Source organism: Thamnophis sirtalis, unplaced genomic scaffold (genome assembly GCF_051295495.1).
Source record: "Thamnophis sirtalis isolate CommonGarterSnake01/CBP01778 unplaced genomic scaffold, rThaSir2_p1.2 scaffold_4, whole genome shotgun sequence".
Taxonomy (NCBI): domain Eukaryota; kingdom Metazoa; phylum Chordata; class Lepidosauria; order Squamata; family Natricidae; genus Thamnophis; species Thamnophis sirtalis.
In genome coordinates this window covers 143,040,247-143,062,517 of record NW_028261384.1, presented here as the reverse complement: position 1 = coordinate 143,062,517, position 22,271 = coordinate 143,040,247, and the positions used below count along the sequence as shown (strand labels likewise).

The 22,271-nt window shown below is 63.4% G+C and overlaps 4 protein-coding genes across 4 annotated transcripts in view; 1 reads left to right on the top strand and 3 right to left on the bottom strand.

Moving 5' to 3' along the window:
* Window positions 1-1,929: 1,929 nt before the first annotated feature.
* VGF (VGF nerve growth factor inducible) lies at window positions 1,930-3,471 on the top strand. Its single transcript, XM_014069901.2, has one exon. It carries the CDS (start codon window positions 1,938-1,940, stop codon window positions 3,447-3,449), a length of 1,512 nt encoding a protein of 503 aa, XP_013925376.2. The 5' UTR covers window positions 1,930-1,937; the 3' UTR covers window positions 3,450-3,471.
* A 3,553-nt stretch (window positions 3,472-7,024) lies between these two features.
* On the bottom strand, window positions 7,025-9,994 carry AP1S1 (adaptor related protein complex 1 subunit sigma 1). The gene is given in 6 exon segments (XM_014069905.2): window positions 7,025-7,545; window positions 7,924-8,061; window positions 8,346-8,419; window positions 8,422-8,453; window positions 9,224-9,402; window positions 9,852-9,994. Coding segments are annotated over 6 exon segments (474 nt in total). The 5' UTR covers window positions 9,855-9,994; the 3' UTR covers window positions 7,025-7,497.
* Window positions 9,995-10,136: 142 nt separating this feature from the next.
* On the bottom strand, window positions 10,137-14,424 carry SERPINE1 (serpin family E member 1). The gene is made up of 9 exons (XM_014069907.2): window positions 14,355-14,424; window positions 13,885-14,150; window positions 13,330-13,563; window positions 12,962-13,156; window positions 12,660-12,858; window positions 12,478-12,578; window positions 11,770-11,856; window positions 11,400-11,483; window positions 10,137-10,576 (listed from the first exon to the last, which is right to left on the bottom strand). Exons 2-9 carry the CDS (start codon window positions 14,147-14,149, stop codon window positions 10,515-10,517), a joined length of 1,227 nt encoding a protein of 408 aa, XP_013925382.2. The 5' UTR covers window position 14,150; window positions 14,355-14,424; the 3' UTR covers window positions 10,137-10,514.
* Window positions 14,425-20,730: 6,306 nt separating this feature from the next.
* The window catches only part of TRIM56 (tripartite motif containing 56), a 4,871-nt gene continuing 3,330 nt past the window's right edge, over window positions 20,731-22,271 (bottom strand). The window contains 1 exon segment of the mRNA XM_014069904.2: window positions 20,731-20,774. Coding sequence (XP_013925379.2) covers window positions 20,731-20,774 — 44 coding nt within the window.

The following is a 22,271-nucleotide window of genomic DNA, read 5'->3' as shown; positions in this document are numbered from 1 at the left end:
TTCACTCCTTCACTCGAAAGGATGATTTCCATGTCGCGCAGGCGCGGAACTCCCCTCCAATCCTGCTCGAATTTTATGAATGAACATTGACGTCAATAGAGCCCCCCACGTGGGCCGGGCTGGGAGTACAAAAGCAGCCGCCCAGCCCCGCCGCTGTCCAAGGTGCTGAAAGGCTTGGATCCCGCGGAGAGCAACGCCCGGGAAAGGCAGGCGGCGGCGGCGGCGGCGGCGAACGGCGGACCGGTGAAAGGGTGGAGCCCCCGGCGGCGCAGCTACACCCGAGCCGATAAGGCGCTCTTCCGTGCCGGACCACAGAGAAACGCCGGTGAGCGCTGGCGGGCGAGCGGGAGTGCCCTCTCCCGAGAAGAGCGGGAGGACGACCACCGCCCTCGCCCATCCGCCCGGGGTGGCGGGGAGGGAATTGGCTGGGGACGAGAGGCGAGCGAGCCACGCGAGCTGCTGTCAGGAGGAAGCCGGTCGGCGAGGGTGGGAGAGCCTGGACTGCGGGCGACGGAGCCAGACCGCCGAGCCTTCCGAAGGTGGACACGGCCGGGGGAAAAACTTGCGTCACTCCGGAATTCAAGCGGGAGGGACACCAATGTATCAACCCGGCTGACCGGGGCTCCCGGGAGAAGGGGGAGGGCGGGCCCCATGGGGGATCTGGCTCCTTCTTGCTTTCGGGGAAGCAGGAAGGAGTGGCGAGGCGGAGGGGTCGACTCCCAGAGGGTCTCCAGGGAGAATAGGGAGGCGTCGCTCGGGGTAAACACTGCGGAAACCGCCAGGGCTGCTTAAGAGAGGTCTCGGAGAGGCTGAATCCGATCGGCGGCACGGATGGCTCTGGGGCGCGGCTGAGAGGTCGAAGTCGATCCTAGAGGAGGACGGGCGAAAGGAAGCTGGACCTCCGGAGGGGATCTGGAGGGGGGGGTCGACACTGCGTTTCCCCAGCGCTCCCTGCCAGCAGGGGCGGTGGGTGGGGGCACTGCAGAGCGGTCTGCTGCTGCTGCTCGGCTGAGGGGAGGCTGCTCCTTTCGCCCCTCCAGAGGACCACCTGCACCAGGAACTGCGGGGGGGGGAGGACTGGCTGGGGGGGGGTGACAATTGGGCCAAGGGAAGCAAGAGCTGCTCCTTCCAAAATCACGGAAAGGGGCAGAGACAGAAGCATCGCATGCACGCGCGCGCGCACACACACACACACAAACCAGGTGAGGCACACATGAAGCCCATTCTCCGAAGAGAGGCATTCTATTGGGGAGGGGGTCCACTCCCAGAGGATTGGGCAGAACGGGTGCCTGGGAGGAGCTGACAAGGAGCAACAATAACAGTAATTCGTTTCAAATGGGGAGCCCCCCCTCCCCCAACATGCTCTGTGGAGAAGGCAGGAGGTGTGAGTGCAGACTCGTGGGCGGTGGGGGAGGTACCACCTTCCTTGGAGCTCTGCCCCTCCGTGGCGCAGGGAAGGTGACAGCTCTGGCTCTCTCCTGCTGCGGCTGTTCTGGGATCGTTCTTGAGGGTCGCCCCCCCCCCCCCGACTTCCTGCCCCAGCCATGGGCAGCCCTTGCCAGTGTGCCCTCCGGGAGGCCTTCAGACAAAAGGGGCCCCCGGAGACAGTGCTGGCCAGCAGGCCCATCTGCAGGGAGCAGATCCACCCACCCCGAGGAGTCACTCCGCGACCCATGTGCCATGCAGATGGCATCCCACCTTAATTGTGCAGCTGACAAAAATTCCTTTAGCCAACCATACCAAGCAGTTAACAGGGGTGGGGGTGGGGAGAGGTTTCACCTCACCTCTGACAAGAGTGGGAGAGCCCAGCCGGCTCCTTCTGCCAACCACTCTGGAGGTCCCTCGTGTTTTCATTGCTCCTGGGACATTTGAGCTCTGACCTTGCCCCCTTGTCTGTCTCCCCCCTCCCCCCACAGATCTTCCAGAGGTGCATCGTAATGCTTTGGCCCCAGCCTCTCCGCAGAGGGACGTGGCTCCTTCTCCTCTGCCTCTGGGTGCAATGCCATCGCCAGCTGGCCCTTCCTCATGGCCTGGAGGGCCAGTTGGGTGAAGCTCCAGAAGGGTCCAACAAAGAGTGGGCAGAGATGGGCCCAGACGCTGGGCAGCAGAAGGGCAGCAGGGAGGAGCTCTTCCAAGACATGGATCCCAAGGCCCTCGCGGCCGTCCTCCTGCAAGCACTTCAGATTGCACCCCAGGACTCCAAGGAGACACCCCTAAGCCCCAAGCCTGGTGCCAACGAGGAGCGAGTCCGGAGTGAGGCCCGGAGCTCCGATGTGCAGCTGGAGAGCCTGCCGGGTTGGCCGTCCGACAAGGACAGAGACCAACCGCCACGAGAGGAGGAGGAGGCCGAGGAGAGGATCTTGGATCAGCCGGAGATGGAGAACCTGAAGTCCATGTTGAAGGAGCTGCAACACTACAGCCCCATTGACAAGCGAGAGGAACCTTCCTACGGGCACCAGATGCCCCCTACCCAGTCTCCCCAAGGGGGGGCCCACCCCAACGACATGCTCAAGGAACTGGAAGAATACCAGCAGCTCAAGTTCAACATTAAGCGCAAGGCGCCTCCCGCCCAGGAGCCCTGGACCGGGGCCCGGAAGCTGAGGCAGCAGCAGCATCTGGAGCACCAGCTCCTGCAGCGCCGTTACGAGGAGCTGGCCGAGAGCCGGAGGCAGGCAGAGGAGGCCCGCAGGGCTGCCGCTGAGGAAGAGCGCCTGGCAGACATGGCCTCTGACCTGCTTCTCCAGTACTTGCTGAAGGATGGTGAAGAAGACGAGGACGGCGAAGGCCAGCGAGGGGCCGCCGCCCAGGAGGACTCCGAAGAAGAAGGAGAAGGAGGAAGCAAGGCGGGCTCCCTCCTCTTTGCAGACGGGGAAGACAACGTGGCTGAAGACAAGCGGTCCAACGAGACCCCGGAGGGGGTGGAGGAGGAGGAGGAGGAGGAGGAGGACATCGACCCCAACACCATTGACCGCCTGATTGAGCTGTCCAGCAAGCTGCACTTGCCTGCCGATGACGTCATTGACATCATTAACCACGTGGAGAAAAAGGAGCCGGAGCCCAGCCTGAAGGGGAAGCAGCTCCTGGCGCCGCCCCACAGCAAACCCAAGAAGGCCCCCCCTCACCCCAGTGCCCACCAAGAGGCCTCCCACCCCATCGGCAGGGCCTTCCAGCCGTATCGCCACCTCCCCAAGCAGGAGGAGGCCGCCTGGAACGAAGTCTTGAAAGGGAACGAGTTCCCGGTGCCCAAGCGGCACCAGGCCAAGGACAGAAGCACCAAGCTCTCCAACCACATCAACCCCCGGACTTTCCAAACGCCAGCCTACCACCACTACCACACCCTGCCGGGCCCCCTGGGGCCACGGGACGGCTATTATGACCTCCAGGCCCACGATGAGGAGCTGGAGAACTACCTGGAGGGCCTGCTGATGAAGCACCCCAGGGGCTTCTAGTGAAGGTGGCGGCAGCCCCTTCTCCCCACCCCCCCACCCCTCCCCCACCCCAAGACACTTGGCCCCTCAGTGTTTCTGACATAAATCTGGGTTCTTGCATGATTCAGGAGAACCAAATCTCCCCACCTGCTGAAAGGTCCCAAGATCCGGTGCCTGGGGGCAGCCAGCGCCCCTCCCTCCCTCCCTCCCTCCCTCTTCACCTGACTCCAGACAGCCGCCCTCCACTGGGGGAAAGGGGAATTTCCTTTCCCCCCCCCTGACATCCAGCCTAAAGGAGCCTCTCTGAGCAACGTGCGACCCCCTTCCCACAACCCCCCCCCTTAATCCCCCCCCCGGAGGAACTGCAAGCAAGGGCAGCAGAGGACACACCACACGCACTTTCCTCCCATGGGAGCAGCAGCTTCCGGTGGAAATGCCGGTTGCCCCTCCCACCCCTGGTTGGCAGAACTCCCAGAAGCCCCCATTCCATGGCACTTGCAGAGGAAGTGGCAGAAAAGAATTAGGGGGGAGTTGGGTGGGGCCACAAAGACCCACCTCCTAAATAATCCCCATCCACTTGCCCCCCCCGTGTCTCAAGCCAGACGGGAACTCCCAGAGTCCCTCTGCAGTTTTCTTGGCAAGATCTTTTAGAACTGGACTGCCATTCCCTCCCTCCGTCCTAGGGCTGCAGGAGAGCGACTGGCCCAAGGTCGCCCAGGCAGCTTTGTGCCTAAGGCAGGACTAGAACTCACCATCTCCTGGTATCTAGCCCCAAGCCTTAACCACACACCGAACTGGTTTCTCTAATCCGCTTTTGGTCACAGCCTAATCAGAGAGGAGACGCAACTTCCCGCCCGTCTCGCTCTGCGGACTCTCCGCATTGGCTACGGGGGACGTTCAAGGCAGCCCCGAAGCTAGAAAGCGCCGCCTGGGGCCCCCCTTTTCCCTCGGAACGTCCCCGGGTGAAGGGAGGGGGGGCCTTAGGAGCACAGCCGGAGCGGCTAACTCAAGTCCTTGGGCTCCGTTTATGCTGCCCCTCCTAACACACATCGGCTTTTCCCCCCAGTTTGAAGGGAATCTCAAGAGATGCAAACCAATTTTTTCACAACTGGTTTGAGGGGCAGGAAATAAGGCTGGGTAAAGATTTCCCCCCGTGGCGTCTGCCGATTCGGCCTGCGTGTCGTTCCACCTTCCGTGGATTAGAGGCCCAAGGCCAGGCTTCCTGGCGGAGCTGAGTTTGCGCCTTCCATTCTGCCCTCGAATCAGGCCGGCCACTTCTTGGAGGGGCTCTGCCTCCCGTGGTGGAGATGGAAAAGGGCCCAAGGGGGATGGCAGTGAGAGGGAGGGAGGAGGGGCGGGGGATCCTTTATTCCTTCTGGCTGCCCCCTGGCCATCTGGGACAGAGGCACCAGGCGGCCGTCCCCGGCTCCTGGGCTGACACCGAGGAGCCGCGCGAGCACCACGCTGGTATTCCGCACCCAGAGCCAAGGGGCCCCCCCGCAAGGGGTGGGGGTGGTGGTGGGGTTGGGACTCAGCATGTTTCAGTAGACCTGCTTGTGACCATTCATGACCATCCAGAGCCGCCTGCCGGAGGGATCCACCCGGGTGAGCACCGGAGGCGGAGGAGGCACTTTGCACGCGTGTGAGAATTCCCCACTGACATCAGTCCCAGAGTGTGCAAGTTTCTTCAGTTCGTGACGTCCAGTCCTGTACAAGCAAGCAGAAGACGTTGTTTTGATGTCCATTTTGTTGTACTTGAAATAAAACACATTTGCCCTGTTGTAAATAGCATGTCGAATTACTAGTTTTGCTAAGAAATAAAAGCAACTATTTTATTATGAGTTACTCTCATTATTTGCAAATTGGTGGGCTGCGGGCCAGATGGGCCTCTGCCCCCAATGCAGGATCCCACCAGAAGCAGCTCTGGGAGGTGCTGCTACAACGTGGTCGTTCCCCACGGTGCCTCCTGAGGGCGCGTGCAGAGTGGCAAGGGCCAGCCCACTCTCGCCCGGCCGGCATCAGATGGGAGCAGGGCAGAGGAGCTGGCCTTGGGGCGCCAGGATGCTTCCCAGAGAAACCTCCAGGGCTCCCCAGAGCGGCACCAGCCACGAAGCCTCAGGCCTTGCCGCATCGGGAAGGGGAGAGAGGACAGGAGCTGCCCTGGGGAGGGGCTCCCGGTTTGCCTGCCCTGCCGTCCGGGATCTCACGCGGGAGCGGAGGCAGCTCTGCCAGGAGGAAAGAAACCTGGGGAGGGGCCCAGTGCGGAGAGAGAGACCCCAGCGTAGGGGTGGGTGCTGGCGGGAGGGGCCTTACTGGGAGGAGGGCCATGGAAGAGGGACGGACAGAGAGGGGCCCTGGGGCTGCTCATGGGCTCAGCCTCGGCAGCTGCCTAGCAGCCCCCCCCCCCCCCCGCAATGGCCGGAGGAAGGTTGGCAGCCAAGAGGCCAGTCCAGCTGCCACCTCAGGAGCGACTCCTTGGAGACTGGCTTTTGGGCTGCTGGGGGGGGGGGCTCTTCCACAGGCTTCTAGGTGCCCCCCCAAGGCGTAGTACAGAGGCTGCGTTCTGGGGCCCCTCTGGGAAACAACATCCTCTTGCTGAAGCCAGGAGCCCTGACTTTTTTGCGGGGGTGGGTGGGTGGGGGGGAGAGCAGCATTCCTGGAGATATGGGCAACTCCGGCCCTTCAGCCTTCCTTAAGGTTAGGCCAGCAGCTGGACGGACTGCAGAGGCCCATTTTTGTAATCAGGATGGAGGCGGGTGCGAGTTCCCTTTCTCTTCTGCAACTGGAGGGTTTTGCTCTCCATATCCTGCCAAGTCGCTTGTGAGATGGGCCCCATGTACGTCGGAGAGAGGACCACGTTCCACCCAGGGACTCTGAAACGCTCCAGTGGCCACCTCTGTTTCCCACGTGTGTCTCTCTCAGCTGCTCTGGGAAGCAACCGTCCCATCGAGTGGCTGCAGGGCCCCCGTGAAGTCGGAGGAGGGCAAGGGGGAGCAGAGGACCTGTTTGAAGGGGAGACTCTCCTTGGAAGCCAGAGGCCACTAGGAGGCCCCCTGCAGAGCTCCCCCTTCCCTTCTCAGCCGGCCCCTCGGCTGACCGAGAGGGAGGAGAAGCACACTGGGCGCCCCCAGCGGGCAGAGGAAGGGGCTCAGAATGCCCACAGGCGGCTACTCCTGGGCTGGAGGGTCCAAGCAGCTCCGGCATCCAGGCCCAAAGCCTCCCCACCCTCCCTGCACCTCAGCCTTCTGCTCTGCCGCCCCCCCTTGCCCACGCCCCCCTCCCAGCTGTGCCCTCATGCGAGGCGAGATGCCCCGTGGCAGGAGGAGTCAAGTGGCTGCCAGGGTCTCCGGGGTTTGCTTGCCCCCCTCCTCCCCCCCCCCTGCTTGGGAGGTCTCCAGGGCCAGCCGCAGGGGCTCCCTGGCTGAACCTCCCCACTGGCAACAGAGCAGCAGCCGGGACCCCTGGCCCAGGAGCGCCCCCCCCTCCACGCCCCTCCCCCCCAGGGCAAGAACAGAGCGTGTGCAGGGCCTGCCTGCCTCCTTCCGGTCTGCCGTCCCTCCTGGGACCCTGCATAAAAAGACCACCAGGCCAGACTCTTCCAGACACCTTTTATTCCAGGGAACCCGGGAAGCCCCTCCCCCCCCCCATTCCTTGCGCCGGAGAGAAGCGCCAGCAGGGCAAAGAGACACCCCCAAACAGCCCCCCCCCCCGAGGGCAGCCTTCAAGTGCGGGGAAGCTGCTGTTCCTTGGGGCCTCCCAATATGGCTCCGGGGGGGGGGGGACGCCGTGGGCTCTGTCCGGGGCCAGTCGGCGGCAGCAGGCGGAGGCTGCGGGCGTGAAAGGGGGCAGGAAGGGACCAGAGGCTGATGAAGGAGGTCGCAGGAGAGCCGTTCACTGCCAGCACCCGGGACCAAGACGGGGACCGCCCCGCGTCCTCCTGCCCCGGAGCCGGGTGGCTGCAGAGCCCAGCTGCCCACCTGCCGGAGTCCCGGGGAGTCGGTATCCGCAGTGGGGGAGGGAGAGGCGGGGCGGCGAGGGAGGACGGCCCGAGATTCTGAATGGAGCCAAGCTACGCCAGCCCCATCTCCTCCAAGACGCTCCGGGGAGACTCATCCTCCTGCAGGGCAAAAAGGGGAGGGGGGGGTCAAACTAGAGAACTCCGCACGCTGCTCGCAAACCCCTCTTCCCCAGAGAAGGCACTCTGCACGTGCTCGGCTGGCTGGCGGAATTTATCCCAGCAAGGCAGCCATCCCAGGTGCCAGAAGCCCCACAGGAGCCCGATGGCCACGGCTGCCCCCCTCCTCACTGTTCACGGCAGCCGAGTCGCCCACGGAGAGAGCGAGCAGAGCCTGCCTGCGGTGACTCATGGCATGCAGCAAGCGAGGAGCTGGGGGGGGGGTGTTCTTCCTCCTCCTCCCTCCCCCCCCCCCACAGCCCTTGGCAGTGGGTGCAGCAGAGCAGCCTGCCTCCCCCCACCAGCCCACGCAGCCCCTACCTCCTGCAAGAGGTCTGCCTGCTCAATGGCCTTCAGGACGCTCTTCTTGGAGGTGTCCTGCACCTCCCCCCCCATCAGGAACTCGTCCAGGATGAAGTAGGCTTTCTCGAAGTTGAAGATGATGTCCAGTTCACACACCTGGGGAGGGGGAGGAGGAGGAGGGGCAGAAGGAAGGCAGGGAGGGGGGGGGGCTTTGCTCAGGATCTGTGGGGAAACTGGAGTGCCCAGCTGCCAGCCCAATTCCTGGCTGGGAGGAAACGCAGGCAGGCCTAGCGACAGCCAGGGTCCCAGAGGCCACGGAGGGGCAGGAACAGGAGGGCTGCCCAGGGGGCCGGCCTGGAGCACAAGGGGTGGTGGTGGGGGGAGCGAGGAAGCGGCTGGGCCAGGGCAAGAAAGGAAAGCCGAGACTCCCTTGGACTCACACTGCCAAAATACTTGTCCAGCAGCTCCACGTATCGATGGATGAGTTCCAGGGTGATCAGCTCATTGTCCTGCCCTCGATGGCACAGCAGAAGTACAGGCTGGCATACCTGGGCCGGAGAGAGGGAGGAGTCACTCCCTTGCCCCACAGCACCCCCCTCCCCCTGCTGAAGCAGCATTCGGGTGGGGGGGGGGAGAATGGGGGACCACCAAGAATTCACATGCACTCATGTTAGCCAGAGCCCTTCAGGGACTTCAATGGTCCTCTCCTCTCAAGGCTCTTGGCCTCTCTGGGATGAAGCCCACCCCAACCGGAGGAGCAGCCCCCTCCTCAGCAGGGAAGCTGGTCTGTCCAGAGCGGCACTGGGGAAGGGTAGCCACCTTCCCCATTCAGCCCAGCCGTCTGCAGCAGGACCCGGGAGGCAGAAGGCACGAGAACGGACCCCCTCGCTGCCCCAGACACCCCCCCCAATGGGAGGTGAGCGGGTGGGGCTCGGCCCTCTGCTGTCCCACAGCATGAAGGGGAAGGAGCAGGGAAGCCCAGGATGTGGCTATGGTAGGCGTCCCTTGGCTCTTCTCCCCCTTCCTGGGGGAAGCCCCTGTTCACCAAATAGCCAGGCTGCTTCTGGCTCATAGCCCAGGCTAGGCCTATGGAGGAGCAAACCCCCTCCAGGCCTCCACCAGCTGTTCCTCCAGTGATGCAGGGAGGAAGCCAGGTGTGCAGAGGCCGCAAAGGGGGGGGGCCCTCTCCCACCGTCTCCCAGAAGCTGCTCCCCCCCCCCAGGAGGCAGGCAGGGGGGCCTGAGGAGGAGGAGGAGGAGGAGGCCTCACAGGCCGGTTGCTCCCCCTCCCCCTCCCTCCCCCGGGCAGAGGAAGTCACCTCTTGTAGACCACCTTCAGGTCCCTCCATTCCAGGAAGCTGCACATCTTGGGCTTGCGGGCCAGCACCACCTGCATGAGCTCCCGCACCACCTTCTTCTTGTCCTTGTCGGAGGTGGCCAGGTACCACTTCTGCAGGCGCAGCTTCCCTTGCCGGCTGAAGAGCAGCATGAAGCGCATCTGCAGGGCACAGGGGGAGGGGGGGTCAGCGCCCCAGAGCCCCCTGGGCAGCCCCGAGGTCGTCTGTTCAAGGGAGGCCCAGGAGGGGAGGAGCCGAGAGCCCGGGGGAGGCAGGGCCGCCACTCTCCTCCTCCTCCTCCCCATGGAGGAGCCCAGGGGGGGCCGGGAGCAGCGGGGAAGGGCCCGAGGGGGCACCGCGGAGGAGGAAGGGAGCCTGACGGACGCGGGAGGGGCCACAAAGGTCGCCCCCCCCCCAAAAGCTCCCCCAGGATCTTGGGGGAGGGGGGGCAGGGCGGCCCGGGAGGTGCCCGCCAGAGGCCCCGCTGCTTCCGCCCGCCCGAAGGCCCCGGAGAGCCGCGCCCGCCGACGCCGGAGCCACGCGGGCCTCCTCGGGCGTCTCCTGCTGCCCGGGCGGCGCCCGCCCCCCCCCTCCCGCCCCCCTTCCTCACCATGGCGGCGGCGGCGGCGGGGGGGGGCGTCCCACGCGGGCCCGGCAGCCGCTTCCTCTCCGCCCTAACCTGCCCAGGTGCCTCCGGCCGCGCATGCTCGTAGCGCGCACTTCCGGGCCCGGGCGGTTGCCGGGAGACGCGGGAGACGCCCTGCCGTGACGTCAGCGGGAGCTCCCGCCCGCCCCGCCCCAGAACCCGCGAGAGGCGGGGCCCGCGTCCTCCCCGCCCCCTGCAGTCGCGCCCCCCCCCCCGGCCCCCCTCCAAAGGCACGCGAGTCAGTGGGGGTGGCGGTGCATTCTTTTAATGTACAAAAATAAGACAAAATATCTGCATATATTAAGTTTCTCTTTAGTCCCAAAGTGCGTCCAGACGGAGCCCCAGAGGGGGAGGAGAGAGCGGCTCCCGGGTGCAGGGCGAAGGGGCTGTGCCCGGGCGAGGCTGGCGTCCACGGTGGCCCCTTCTCTCTCCAGGCGTTCCTTCAGGGCGGCTGGCAGAGCTCCCCTGCTGCGCCTGCAGGCCCCCTCCTGCCTGGACCGGCGCCTGGTCCTCGCACAAGTGTCCTAGATGCCAGAAGTGGCGGGACATGCCAGGGAGAAGGCCGGGCAGAAGCGACTTCCACGAGGGGACTGGTGGCAGATCATCCCGCTGGCACGGAGGTCCTCTTCACTTCAGAGGGAGGCCCAATGGCTGGGGCTCCATCACCTGGCCCATGAAGAGGATGGTCCCTGTGGGAGGAACAGAGAAGCTACGGGAGGCCGGCAGCGGGGGGGGGGGGGGCAAAGCGGGGCTGGCTCTGCCCTCTTCCTTCGCTGGGGGGGCGGAGCGGGTACAGAAGGGGGCTGGAGCCTCCTGGGCTGGCCTAAAACAGGTGCCAGAACCTGCTCCCTGCACACCAGCAGCCTCCAGCTGAAGCTGAACCATGGTTGGAGGGAGGGAGCACTCTGGCTGCCCGCCCCACTTGGATCTCTGGTTAGCTATCCAGGCGTTAGAGGTACAATGGGGGAGGGGGGGCAGAAGGGGCACTCTAGTCCCAGGGTCCATCTCTGAGCTGCCACCCCCACCAGAATGGGCAGGAGAGACCCAAACAGGTTTCCCCCCCCCCCCTTGAAGGTCTTCCCTGCGGCTCAGATTGGCTGGGTTGCAAAGCGGCTCCACCCTAAACCTGGGTCACCCGAGCCACGGCTGTGTTGGCATCGCAGGGGTGCCAAGCAAATCTATCCCGTGAAGGCTTAGCGCAAGAGCCAGTTCACACAACCAGCCGTGCCTCCTGACACTCAGCCCCCCCCAATTTAGTCCCCTCTGGCTAACTTTGGGAACCTCCTGCGGCTGCTGGACTGGACCACGGAGGGGTTTCCCTCGGCCTGTGCTGGCACACGGGCAGCAGAGCCCCCTCTGGCGCTGGGGATGGGGTCCCGGCTGAAGGGAAGCCCTCCTCCATTTGATGCGGGGGGAGGAAGTGAGTTGATTTTTCCCTGGGGCCCTACAGCCCCTTCGGAAGAGACCCTGAAGTCTCGGGTGGGAGGAAGGGTCCTCGGGGGGGGGGCTTACCGGTTGGGTTGTGCCGCACAACAAAAAGGAACGGCCGGTCCAGCACGATCTCCAAGGGCGCCATGCGGGAATAGACGATGGCCACTGGAAGGGAGGGAGGAGGGGGCCTCGTTCAGCAGCTCCCCCTTTGACTGGCAGCTTCAGGGAGCAGCAGCAGCAGCAGCACCCTGCCCCCCCCCCCCCGCAGAGTGCCCAGCCCTCACCTCCTCCTGGGGCTCCTGGGGGGGGGAGCCGTGAGGGGGACCCACTTCAGAGCAAACCCCCCCCCCTGTGCATGTTAGGAAGCCTCAAAGAGTGTGAGCGAGTGTGTATTTTCTCCTCAGTTAAAAAGAACCAGAGAAGGGCCCCTGCAGTGCCCCAGGGCACCCACCTGTGGCAGAAGAGGCCTCGGTGCCACTCTCGTTCACCTCAATCTTCACTTTCTGCAGCGCCCGGGACACAAAGAGGCCATCCTGCCCTGCAAAGGGAGGGAGGGTCAGTCAGCACGATTGGCTCCCAAGCGGTGGTGAAATTCAGGATTTTTAACTCTCCTCTTTTCTTTTTCCCCAATTGTACAATGAAAGTGTCTGGTTATATTAGGCGGAAAGTCTGTGATTGTAATTGAAAACATGGATGCACAAATGCATCCAAACGACATGCTGTGTGCAGTGGATGGGGATTTTTTTAATGTTGTCTTTTATGTTTAAAAATAAAAAAAATATTGGAAATTTTGGGCTTGGTGGGTGTGGCAGGGGAAGGATCCTGCAAAATCCCCATTCCCTCCCAACTTCTCCAGAACCTGCTGGATTTCCCCCCTGCTCCCAGGTCCTCTGCACGGGCAGCACCCCTCCCTTATGCAGGCCCAGTGGGGTGGGGGGTGGGGGCAGCTGAGCCACAGCTGGATACAGGCTGCCTGCCTGCTTCAGCCAGGGCTGCCAGGCCTCTCTCACGCCGGAGCTGATGGGCTCCAGGGAAAGCACCCTGTGCGCACCCAGGGACCTGATACCCCTCTCCTTGGGCTTGCGCTTTAGCCCTGCCAGGCTCCCTGCAGCCAGCCCGCCCTGCTCCGAAAGCGGCATAGAGGAGGAGAGACCCCGACCTGAGAGACGGCTGAAGTTGGCCTTCTCGCAATCAAACATGTCCGTCATGCCCAGGGCCTCCAGTGGCGCACGGAGGTCAACTTCGCTCTCCAGAGAAAACCTACAGAGAAGGAAAGGTCAGTGAAGGGCCGAAGGGCCTCTGCGGGGTTGGTGGCCTGAGCCTGTCCCAAGCGTCCCCTACTTGGGCAAGACGAGGAGCCGGGTCACCGCGGACATGTTGCTTTTCCACTCTGCGATGAGGCGGGGGTCGACTGCAGCCACCAGGGCCGAGAGGGGGGCGTCCCGCTGGAAGGGGCTAGCGATGAGCATGCTCAGCATCTCCCCCTGGTAGGGCAGTTCGATGACATCGTAGTCCCCCTGCTCTGGGGTGGAGAATTCACCTGGGGGAGAAGGGGGGAGGGTGAGGGGCTCTGCACACGCTCAGAGAAGCTCCCTCCAGCTGGCTCAGGCCCAAGAGCCAAAACTGCCCCCATCGCTCCTCACCGTAGTTGAATTTGGCCGTCTGCTCCATCATGGGGACCACGACGGTGCTGCCGTCCAGCTTGTGGAAGACACGCTGGCGAGTGGCAGCCTCGGGGAAGGGAAGCCGCCAGAGGCCTTTGAAGTGGATGGCGTTCGCCAACACCAGGCGTGTCAGGGCACCCAGGGTGCCCTCCTGCAGGAAGCCCCGGATCATCCCTGAGGAAGCAGAGGCGGTCAAGGGAGGGGGCGGCTGGGCAAGCTTCCAGGCTCAGAGGCCCTTTGGCTTCAGCCCCGGCCTGAATCCAGCGCCTCACCCGGGTTTTCCAGCCGGGGGGACCAGGGCAGAGTCTGCCTGGTCTCCCGAGGGAGCCCCCCCTACCGCTGCTCACCATTGGTGTGCTGCTCCACCCAGGCGTTGACCACCTCGCGTGCCCGGGCGCTGTCCGAGAAGTCCACCTGCTTGACCATCTGGTGGAAAAGTCGTCGGAAGCGCAGCATGAAGGTGGGCGCCAGGGGCAGGTCACGCTGCACAAACAGGGCGTCTGCCATCTGCACCACGTCCTTGCCCCAGGGGCCGCTCAGGGTCTTCTGCAGCAGCCGCAGGGCTCGTGGGACGCCCCATTCTGGGGGGGGGGAAGAGAGTGCGCTCAGCTGGAGCCCACAGCCAGGCCCTCTCCTGACCCGCCAGGGATGGGCGGGTGCTCTGGGGGGAGCAGAGTTGGCCTGTTGGAGGGTGAGGTGGGCCTTCACCCCCAGCCCGCTTTCATTCAGGGAGCCCCAGAGCCTCCCTGGGCTCTTCAGGCAGGACCTGCCGGCCCCTGGAGCTCTCCTGGCCCACCTGCTCCCAGGTGCAGGTTGAGAGGTCAGGCGCCCAAGGAGGCTGCCCCTCCCCCGGGACCCGCCCAGAGAGCAAGTGCCATCCCATCCCCGCTGCAGCCCCTCACCTCTCAGGCCGAAGCCCATGGCGCCCTTGATCTGGGCCAGGGTCTTCCCCTCCGACGCCGCCTGCAGCATGGCCACCACCGAGGCCACCCCATGGGGGGAGAAGGCCAGGTTCTGCTCCTGGGAGGTCTTGGACGCTTCGCGGAACACCCGCACCCCGAAGTCCGCGGAGAGCTGGGCCACGCGGGCCCCTTGGCGGCCAGGAGGGGGGAGCGCGGCGTGCGAGAGGGCCAGGCAGGCCACGAACAGCGGGGACCACAGCTCCATCCTGCCGGGAGAAGAAGGCGGTCAATCGGCGCGGGGCGGCGGGAGGGAGGGAGCGCCGCCTGGCTCTTATCCCAGCCCAGAACCGGCCCACCGGGATCCCCCAGCCCCCTCCTCTGAGCAGGAGCGACGGCACCTCCTCCGCCAGGCCGGCCGGGAAGAAGCGGCCGTCGGTTGGGCTAATGAGGCAGGCGACCCCGTTGCTTACTCGGCTCCTGGACTCGTTGCCGGTGCGCTCCCGCCGCCCCGCGCTTGGCTTTATAGGCGCTGCGCCCGCCGGCCAGGAAGCCGGGATGAAGTCAGCGGCGGGCACCGCCCCTCCTCCCGCCCCCGCCGCCCCAGCAGCCGGACTGGCACGCGGCCCGGGCGGAAAGCGAGCCCGCCTCCCCGAGCAGGCCGTCCTCCCTCCGCGGTCCCCGGGGCCTTCCTCCCGCGAGGGGGGCTCCGGCGGGACCCAGCGCCCCGCAGCCTTCTCCAGAGGGAAGGGTGCGCGACGGAGATGGCTGGCACGGAGCCTCTGCAGACGCCGCGGGACAGGCTGGAGCGGCCCGGGAGGGATCGGGGCATCCGGCCTGAGCCAGCCTGGCGCTGCAGCTGCCGGAACGGCCGAGGCGATCCTGGGCTGACTCCGCCCGAGCGCTAAAGCTGGCTCGGTCCTCAAGGAGCACCGGAGGAGCCGAGATTGGCAGGCGGCGCTTGAACTCCTGGAAGACAAGAACTGGAGACTAAAGGGGGGAAACGGCCTTGGGGCTCCTGGAGCGGGGAGTGTCAGCGGGCGAGGCCCAGAGAGGGACGCCTCACAATCCCCCTTTCTCTGAGAGATTCCTGCTCTGGGCAAGGGTGGGCTAGGTGACCTCCAGGACCCCTCCCAACCGGGGGGATCTGTGAAGGGAGCCCTTCCTGGAGCGGGGCCCGAGGTTGAGCGTCAAAGGGCCCGTTCCGAGGCTTCTTCCCCGTGGGTTGCAAGGGACAGAAAGACCCCCCCCCTCAGCCTGGGGGGGTTTCCTCTTGGGCACGTGACTCAGACTGCAAAGGTTCAGGGAAGGATTGCTGCTCTCCCCCTGCGCCCCCCCCCGCGTGTTTTGCAATCTCGATTCAGCAGATTTCAGCCGCTGATGATGCAGCCTGAAGTGGCGGCCGCTGCTTCTGCTTCTGCGGGGGCGGATTCCCCCTGCTGGGCCAGGATGAACCCAGTCTCCTCTGGGCCACATCGTCATCGTTCCTGAACGCCCGGAATCTCCCAAACATGGAAGTGGGGAAGCCCCCCTGGCAAGGAAGGGTCAGGAACAGGGCACTGGGCACTACTCCACGTGCCCTCTGGGTGGCTGGCACCGCGGGCTCTTCTCCCGCACTTCTCCCGCTCCATGGACAGCAGCATCTGCAGGGGAGGCCGGGCACCTGGGCGCCCTGGGGCGATGGTGGGCGGGAGGGGAAGGACAGCCTGGAGGCCCCTTTCCCACCGAGAGCCCCTGCCGGACGGCCCGGCTGCTGCTCCTTTGAGTGCGGGGGAGTGGCCATCCGGAGGACATTCCAAGCTCAGTGGTCACCGGTCAATGAGCCCACCAGGTTCCCAGGCCCATGTGCAGCAGCAGGGCAGGAGGCGATGGGGACTGGGAGGCTGCCATCCAAGCAGAGCAGGGCCAGGAGGGACAGGAGGAAACCCCACAGCTTGGGGCACCAGCACTGGGAGACCCCTTGCTGTGACCTCGGCCTTCTGAGCTCCTCAGCCTTATGACCCCCGTGAAGACCAACCCCCCCTCACACCGCCCCTCCCTTTCTGCTGACCCCCCCCCCGATTCTCCTCAGGGTTTAGGGGGACCAACCAAAAGGAGGCCTCCCACCAGCCCCCCTGCCCCCTGGGAAGCCAGGCTAAACAAACAGAAGGCCAGCTGCCCTCTGGCAGGGAGGGCTGCCTGTGAGGGCAGGGGGGGCCGTGCCCGCTTGAAAGCCAGGGAGGCCCCCTGTGGGCAGCTGCCCGGCTGGAGCGGAGTCCTACGGTTGCACAAGCTTCCTGTGGGAGGGGTCCTCCCCACTGGGGCCGCTTTGGGGCCTTTGGGGCCCCTTCCTCACCAGGCGGATGGCTTCCCAGAAGGTCCTCCCTCGCTGGGCCCTCCAGGAGGACCAGGCCAGCAGCTGCCCCTCAGGGCTGGCAGGTGGGTGTTGCTGCCGCCGCCCCCTCCGCTTGCAGAATTTGGCCTTTGAGCCCCTCTTCCCCTTCACCCCCAGGCCCGCCCAGCCCAGGGAGGGGGCTGGCAAATGGTTCCCTCTAGCCACACGGGGCACCTGGCAGGTGGGCGGCTCTGCCCAGCCAGGCCTGGGCTCAGTGGCTGCACGGCTGATGTCTGTCCCTGCCCAGCAGGCTCAGCCCAAACCCCCTCAGGCAGCCAGGCCCAGTGGCCGTGTTCCCTGAGACCCCCCAGCAGGGGCAGAAGGGGGCCCTTGGGCTGAGCCACGTGGGGAAAGGGGGGTGCAAGGGAGGGCAGCCTCTGTAGGCCAGGCTCCAGCTCCTGGGGTGAGCCACTCGCAGGGCAGCGGGAGGGTCCTGGCCGTGGGTACCCAGCAAGCACCGGGACCAGTCTCCAGCAGCCACTGCCACCTGGCTCTTCCCCAGTGGGCCCTTCTGAGTCACACGGCGGCAGCTGCTCCTTCGGAGCCACCCGGCAACTGCAGTCAGGCCTGGGGCTGACCAGGCAAGTCCGGCTCAGAGGGCGCTGCGGGTCGAGCCCTGGCCCAGTGGGATTCCAGGCCCCTCTGGGTGGCTCTCCAGGGCCCGCCTCCCTTGGGCAGCTGCTCTGGCACTCGGAAGCAGGATCCGGCTGGTTCCTGGGGCAGCCTGCGGCGATGGGAGAGGGAGAGGGGAGGGAGGGACCGGGGGGCCTGCCCCCTTCCATGCTGGCAAGGGTGGTCTACCCACAACGGCCTCTCTCCCTGCGCTGCCCCCCCTCCCACATGCCCTCTGGGGCTGCTGTCATCCGAGAAGGAGCCCCTGGTCCAGCCCCCGGCCTCTCAGGCAGCCCCTGGAAGAGCTGCCCCATCCCCTCCTCCCCCCTTGCTAGGGGAAGGCGTGTGGGGAGATCGGGGGGGGGGTCTTCAGGAAGGGGCCTTAAACATGGTTTTGTGCAGATCCAAATTTGGAGGGGTCTCTTTTGCTGGAGCTTCTCTGGGTTCTTCCCAGTGCAACCTCGACTCAAGGCGCTGCTTGCCTCCTCTAAAGTCCCAGATGGCCAGGGTGTTTGATGCCCCCCCCCTCCCCGAGCATCTCCCCAGGCAGGATGGCAGGGAACGTTGGAGGAAGGGAGGGAGGTCTGGTGAGACCCCGGAAAAGGGCCTCCTGTGCACTGCCCCCCCTCCCCCCACGGAAGGCATCTTACCAGAGGTGAGGCTCCCCCTCCCCCCCCCCCGCCCCAGTTCCTGTGGCTTTTCAGCCAGGTCTTAAAAGGTGTGGGGGGTGTCAGTGGGGACCCCCATTCGGGGGACAATCAAGGGGGCTGTGTGAGTCTGTTGTTGCCACAGGGTAGAGCGGGGGCTAAAATTGTGAATTTTTAGCTGGATCTTTACTATTACACACTCCCAGAGTCATTGTGCATATAAATTAATGCATAAAGTGAGGGAGGCCTCTGTGGGCCGAGCCAATCCGGGAAAAGGCTGCGGTGGCTGGGCTTGAGTGGAGTTTCCAGCAGGCACCCCCAGCTGATCCTGTCGTGGGGGCGGAGGGAGCACCATGACTCACAAATTCCCCTTGGCCTCCGGCTGCCCCCTGCCCGGCCTTCTCCTCTGCCCAAGCCCTCCGCCGCTCTTCCTCTTTGCTTCTCCAGCGGAGGCCCCGGGGGGGGGGGGCAGGTGTTTCCTCTGCCCCCAGGGGCTTCCTGGGGCTCTTGGGCCAGGCGAAAGGGAGCTCCGGGGAGGGGGTAGGGGTTCTGCCTCCGGAAGGCTCTTCGGCTGCCTCCTGCTTGCTGTCTCTGGGGCCTTCCAGGAGGAAAGGGGTCCAGAAGGGCAGCCCTCAGCCCACCTTCTGGAATGGCACGTTTGCCAGGGTGTCCCAGCCAGCAGAGAGCACCCAGGGCAGAGGGAGGGGCCATCAGACACCGCCTGCATCACCCACAAAGGCCCTGGTGCCTCCTCCTCCTCCGTCTGTCCTTCGAGGGGCCCTCTGTCACTCACGGCCCATCACACAAGCCCCCCCCCCTGCTCTGCCTGCCTCCACCCACCTGACCTCGGACCTCCGCATCTTCGGCCCAGCCATCTCAGTGGGAGGGGCCATTCCACTGTTCCCCCCATTTGCAGACATGTGGGCCCCCAGCACCCCCAAGTCAGCCCCGTGAGTCAGACAGCCCCTCCCGCCCAGCCGTCTCAGGCAGCCACTCCAGGCACCAGGAGCTCAACGTGACTGGCCCCCTGGGGGAGGGGAGGGGAGGGGGGAGGCGGGGGGAGGGCACCACCGAGTCATCCCTGCAGAGGAAGAGGCTGGGGCCCAGAAAGGCAACACGGAAGCAGCTGCCCCACAGACCGGCCTCCCCTCCTGCCCATCCGAGGGCCCTGCTGGGTGCAGCTTCAGGGACACCACCAGAGCGTGGCAGGAGGGCCCTTGTGGGGGCCACGGGGGGGGGTACGGGGTTGAAGGTCAAGCTTCTGCCTGGGATCATCCCAGCTTCTGAGTTGCCTCTCCAGCCATTCTCGCAACATGGAGACCGGCTGGATGGGCACAGGGTGGCCCTCCCCCTTCTGGGCTGTCCGTTTCCTGGGCAAAAGTGGAACTGGGCCTCCAACCTGGCAGAATGTGGGCACTTGGCAGAGGTGGCTTAATGTACGAAGTACAACCCTAAAGGATTCTGGGTGGGGTGCAAAAAAGCCCCCAAGTGCTAAACCCTCCAAATACCTCCAACTCCCCCCTTCAGAGAAGGGCTGATGAATGGGGAGCCCGGGTGGCGCAGGGGTTAGAGGGCAGTGTTGCAGGCTAATTCTGCTGATTACCGGCGACCAGCATTTGGGAGTTCGATCCTGACCAGCTCAAGGTTGACCCAGGATGGAGCCTTCCGTCCCTCCAAGGTGGGTAAAATGAGGACCCATACTGCTGGGGAAGGGGCGAGAGGATGACTCTGTAAACCGCATAGAGAGGGCTGTAAAGCACCATGAAGCGGTATATAAGGGCTATTGCCCAACAGAAGAGAGGGCTGCGTTCAGAGGGCCCGTGGAGGAGGAGGAGGGGGAGGCCCTCTGGAGACAGACCACCAGGGGGCCACCGGAGTCTAAGGGCTGCCCTTGGCAGGGGGAACCTCGGGGTAGGGGGGGCTCTTGTCCCCTGCCCTCCATGCAGCAGGCGTGCAGCTCCTGCCTGCTCCCGTTCACCCGTGCCCATGTATGATTCGGGGTCAGAGGAATGGGCAGCTGTTGGCCTTCACCGCTTAGGGCCCGCCAGAGGCACGAGGGAGCTGAGCCCGGGGGGTCCTGCCCGCCCTGCCCTGCCTCCAATGCTCCCCATTGGCTCCCAAAGAGTCTGGGTGGCAGATTGCCCGGCTGCGGTGGCACGTAGGAATTGAGGGTTTTGCAACTGGTTGGGTAACTTGTGGCTGCCCTGATGCGCACATTCCATTGTGTGTCACACAAAGCAGGGTGGTTCCTCTTTTGGTTTCAGGATTATTTGCTGATCAAAAGCCTCCAAAGGAAGTTAATGTCAACACCACCAGCTCAGCACTTTGGAAGAAAACAGGCGGGGAGGGGGGGGGGCTGCCCGTTCCCTGGATGGCAGGGAGCCCCAGCTGGTCCTCTGGCTGAAAGCAGCAGGGCGGCAGGGAACGGGCGGGAGCAATTGCCCTGGCAGGGGGGAGGGAGGCCCCTAAAAGACCCCAACCAAACCAGCGTCTACCTCAGCAGGGGACATGGCTGATGATGCCCTGCTACAGCCCTTGGGCCACTGCCTGGGAGGGAGGGAGGGAGGGAGGGAGGGGGCGTCCCCTGGTTGGCGATTTTTCGTGGGTGCCTGGCTCCCCTCCCCTCCTTTGAGCACCCTGGCAATTCCCCTCCCTTGGACTTTTCTCAAACTCCTCTTGGGCTGCTCTGCCTGTGCTGACCCCCACCCCACCCCCCTGGTTTGGGTGGCAGGGGGTTTCTGGCTGTGGGGCAAGCCCTTGGTGGAAGAGCCCAGGGCCTGGCCGTCTGCAGCACCACCTGCTCCAGGTGGAATCCACCCGTCAAGGCAGAGCAGAGCTGGGAATCCCCAGGAAGCCCGAAAGGACTTGGAGGCAGGGAGGGAATCCTTCCGGCCTGCTTCTCTTCCCTGGTGGGGCTCAAGGCGACCTCTGCTGCCCCCCCCCCCCCGTTTCCCCAGAGGGAGCCTCTTCCTGGCCCTGCGGGTAGGGTGGGGGAGGTGGGGCCTGGCGTGGGTCCCTGCCTCTCCCCGGAGCAGTTGGGGGAATGTCCCAAAGAGGGGGAAAGGCCACCGGGGGTGGGGGTGACTTAGTCATAGAGGCGCTGTTTGTGTTGGCTGTCTCTTAGCAGCAGGAAGGGCCACCCTCTCAGCCACACCTGAACGGCCTGCCAATCATTCAGAGCATCAAGGAATCAAGGAAACAAGCAGAGTAATTGTTTTACCAATTGTTTAGGGAGATCGTTTCTTCTAGCACAGCAACGCCTTTAAAAGCAGAATGAATCAGTGAATGATTCAAAGTACCACACGACCACACAATTCGCACATGGATGACTCCGGGCAGCTTACAACATTAACACCCCCAACCTATGGATGTGGCTGATCCCACCCATGTTCTCCCCCCCCCCCCGTGCATCTAGAAATGCAGAATTATTGCATCCTTCAAGCAAAGAAGAAGGGGGGGCAGGGCTGATCTGTGGGGGGGGAAGAGGGGGCTCAGAAGGAAAGCCCTTATTGGCTCTCTGGGATGACCTTTGACCCCCCCTCCCCATTCTCTCCTGCAGTGTCAGTGACTTTACATGGTGTCCCAAACTGATGGGACCAAAGCGAGTTGGGGCAGAGGTCCTCCCGATGGTGGGGGGGCTCTTCTTTTCTTCTGGAAACCCCCCCTCCCCACCTGTCCCCTGAAAAGAGCCCCCCCCTTCAACCCACAGCTTCAGAGAATCCCAGAGGAGTGTGCCCTCTGGTGGCTCCAGAAGGCGCTGCGCACACAGCCAATCCTCCTTGGCCCACCCGTTGCCCACCCCTCTCTCTGCTGCCGGCTCCAAACATTTGAAAGCTGAAGACCAAGGGAGACATTCTTTTTTTATATATAAAGTTTTTTATTTTTCATTCTCTATATACAATTGTAGGTATACATTCACATAGTTGTTATTCTTTTTTTTACATTCATGGTTCTTATACATTTGTCATCCCATTTATAGAATTATAATGTTCCATTTGGGTTGCTTTGTTTACCATCCCTCGCCTGTTTTGACCCCACCTTCTTCTCCCTTTCTTTTCTCCCTCCCTCCCTCCTCTACTTCCTTCCTTCCTCCTTTCCCTTCCTTCTTCCCTTACCTCTCCCCTCCTCCTCTCTTCCTCTTCCCCTTCCTCTTTCTCTCCTTCTCCCTTCCTCTCCTCCTATCTTCCTTCCCTCCTTTTCCCTCTCATCTCCTTTCCTCCCTTCCTTTCTTTTTCTATTGTTGCATGTGTCTCTTCCAGCTCTTAATTTATATTTTCATGGGGTGGTATTTCCGCAAACCCAAAAATCGTTGAACATCATTTCTTGTTCCTTTTCCTTCTCTCTCTCTCTCTCTTTTAAAAAGAATATTTTTCTTTTCTGGGCAGACAAAGACAGACAACACGCAACACATAGAACCTTCTTCAATCACATACAGCATGTCGTTTGGTTGCGGAGTTTTTGTGCATCATTTCCATAGTCCTCACTTTCAATTGTATATAAAATCACAAATTATCAATCTAGTATATATGTATACATTATCATCATTGTACATCATTTATTTGACTATAATTATTATTCCTTCATTTTGAATGAAATATTCTGGGCATTGGATACATTTATATTAAAACAATTCATTACATCATCCTAAATCTATTCAATGATCATATACTTTTGTATCTGTATTATTCTATTATTCTTATATTGTAAAAATTCCCCAACGTTTTTCATTTCCCTGCTTCCCGCTCACTTGCCCTGGT

Bases quoted from the DNA above. Each gene is read 5' to 3' on its own strand.
- VGF (XM_014069901.2), top strand. From the start codon at position 1,938: ATGCTTTGGCCCCAGCCTCTCCGCAGAGGGACGTGGCTCCTTCTCCTC.
- SERPINE1 (XM_014069907.2), bottom strand. From the start codon at position 14,149: ATGGAGCTGTGGTCCCCGCTGTTCGTGGCCTGCCTGGCCCTCTCGCAC. The intron at 11,857-12,477 runs GTCGGGGTCTCT...CTCCCTTTGCAG, and splicing joins CAACTTCAGCCGTCTCTCAG to GGCAGGATGGCCTCTTTGTG. The intron at 11,484-11,769 runs GTGGGTGCCCTG...CCTCCCTTCCAG, and splicing joins CGAGGCCTCTTCTGCCACAG to TGGCCATCGTCTATTCCCGC.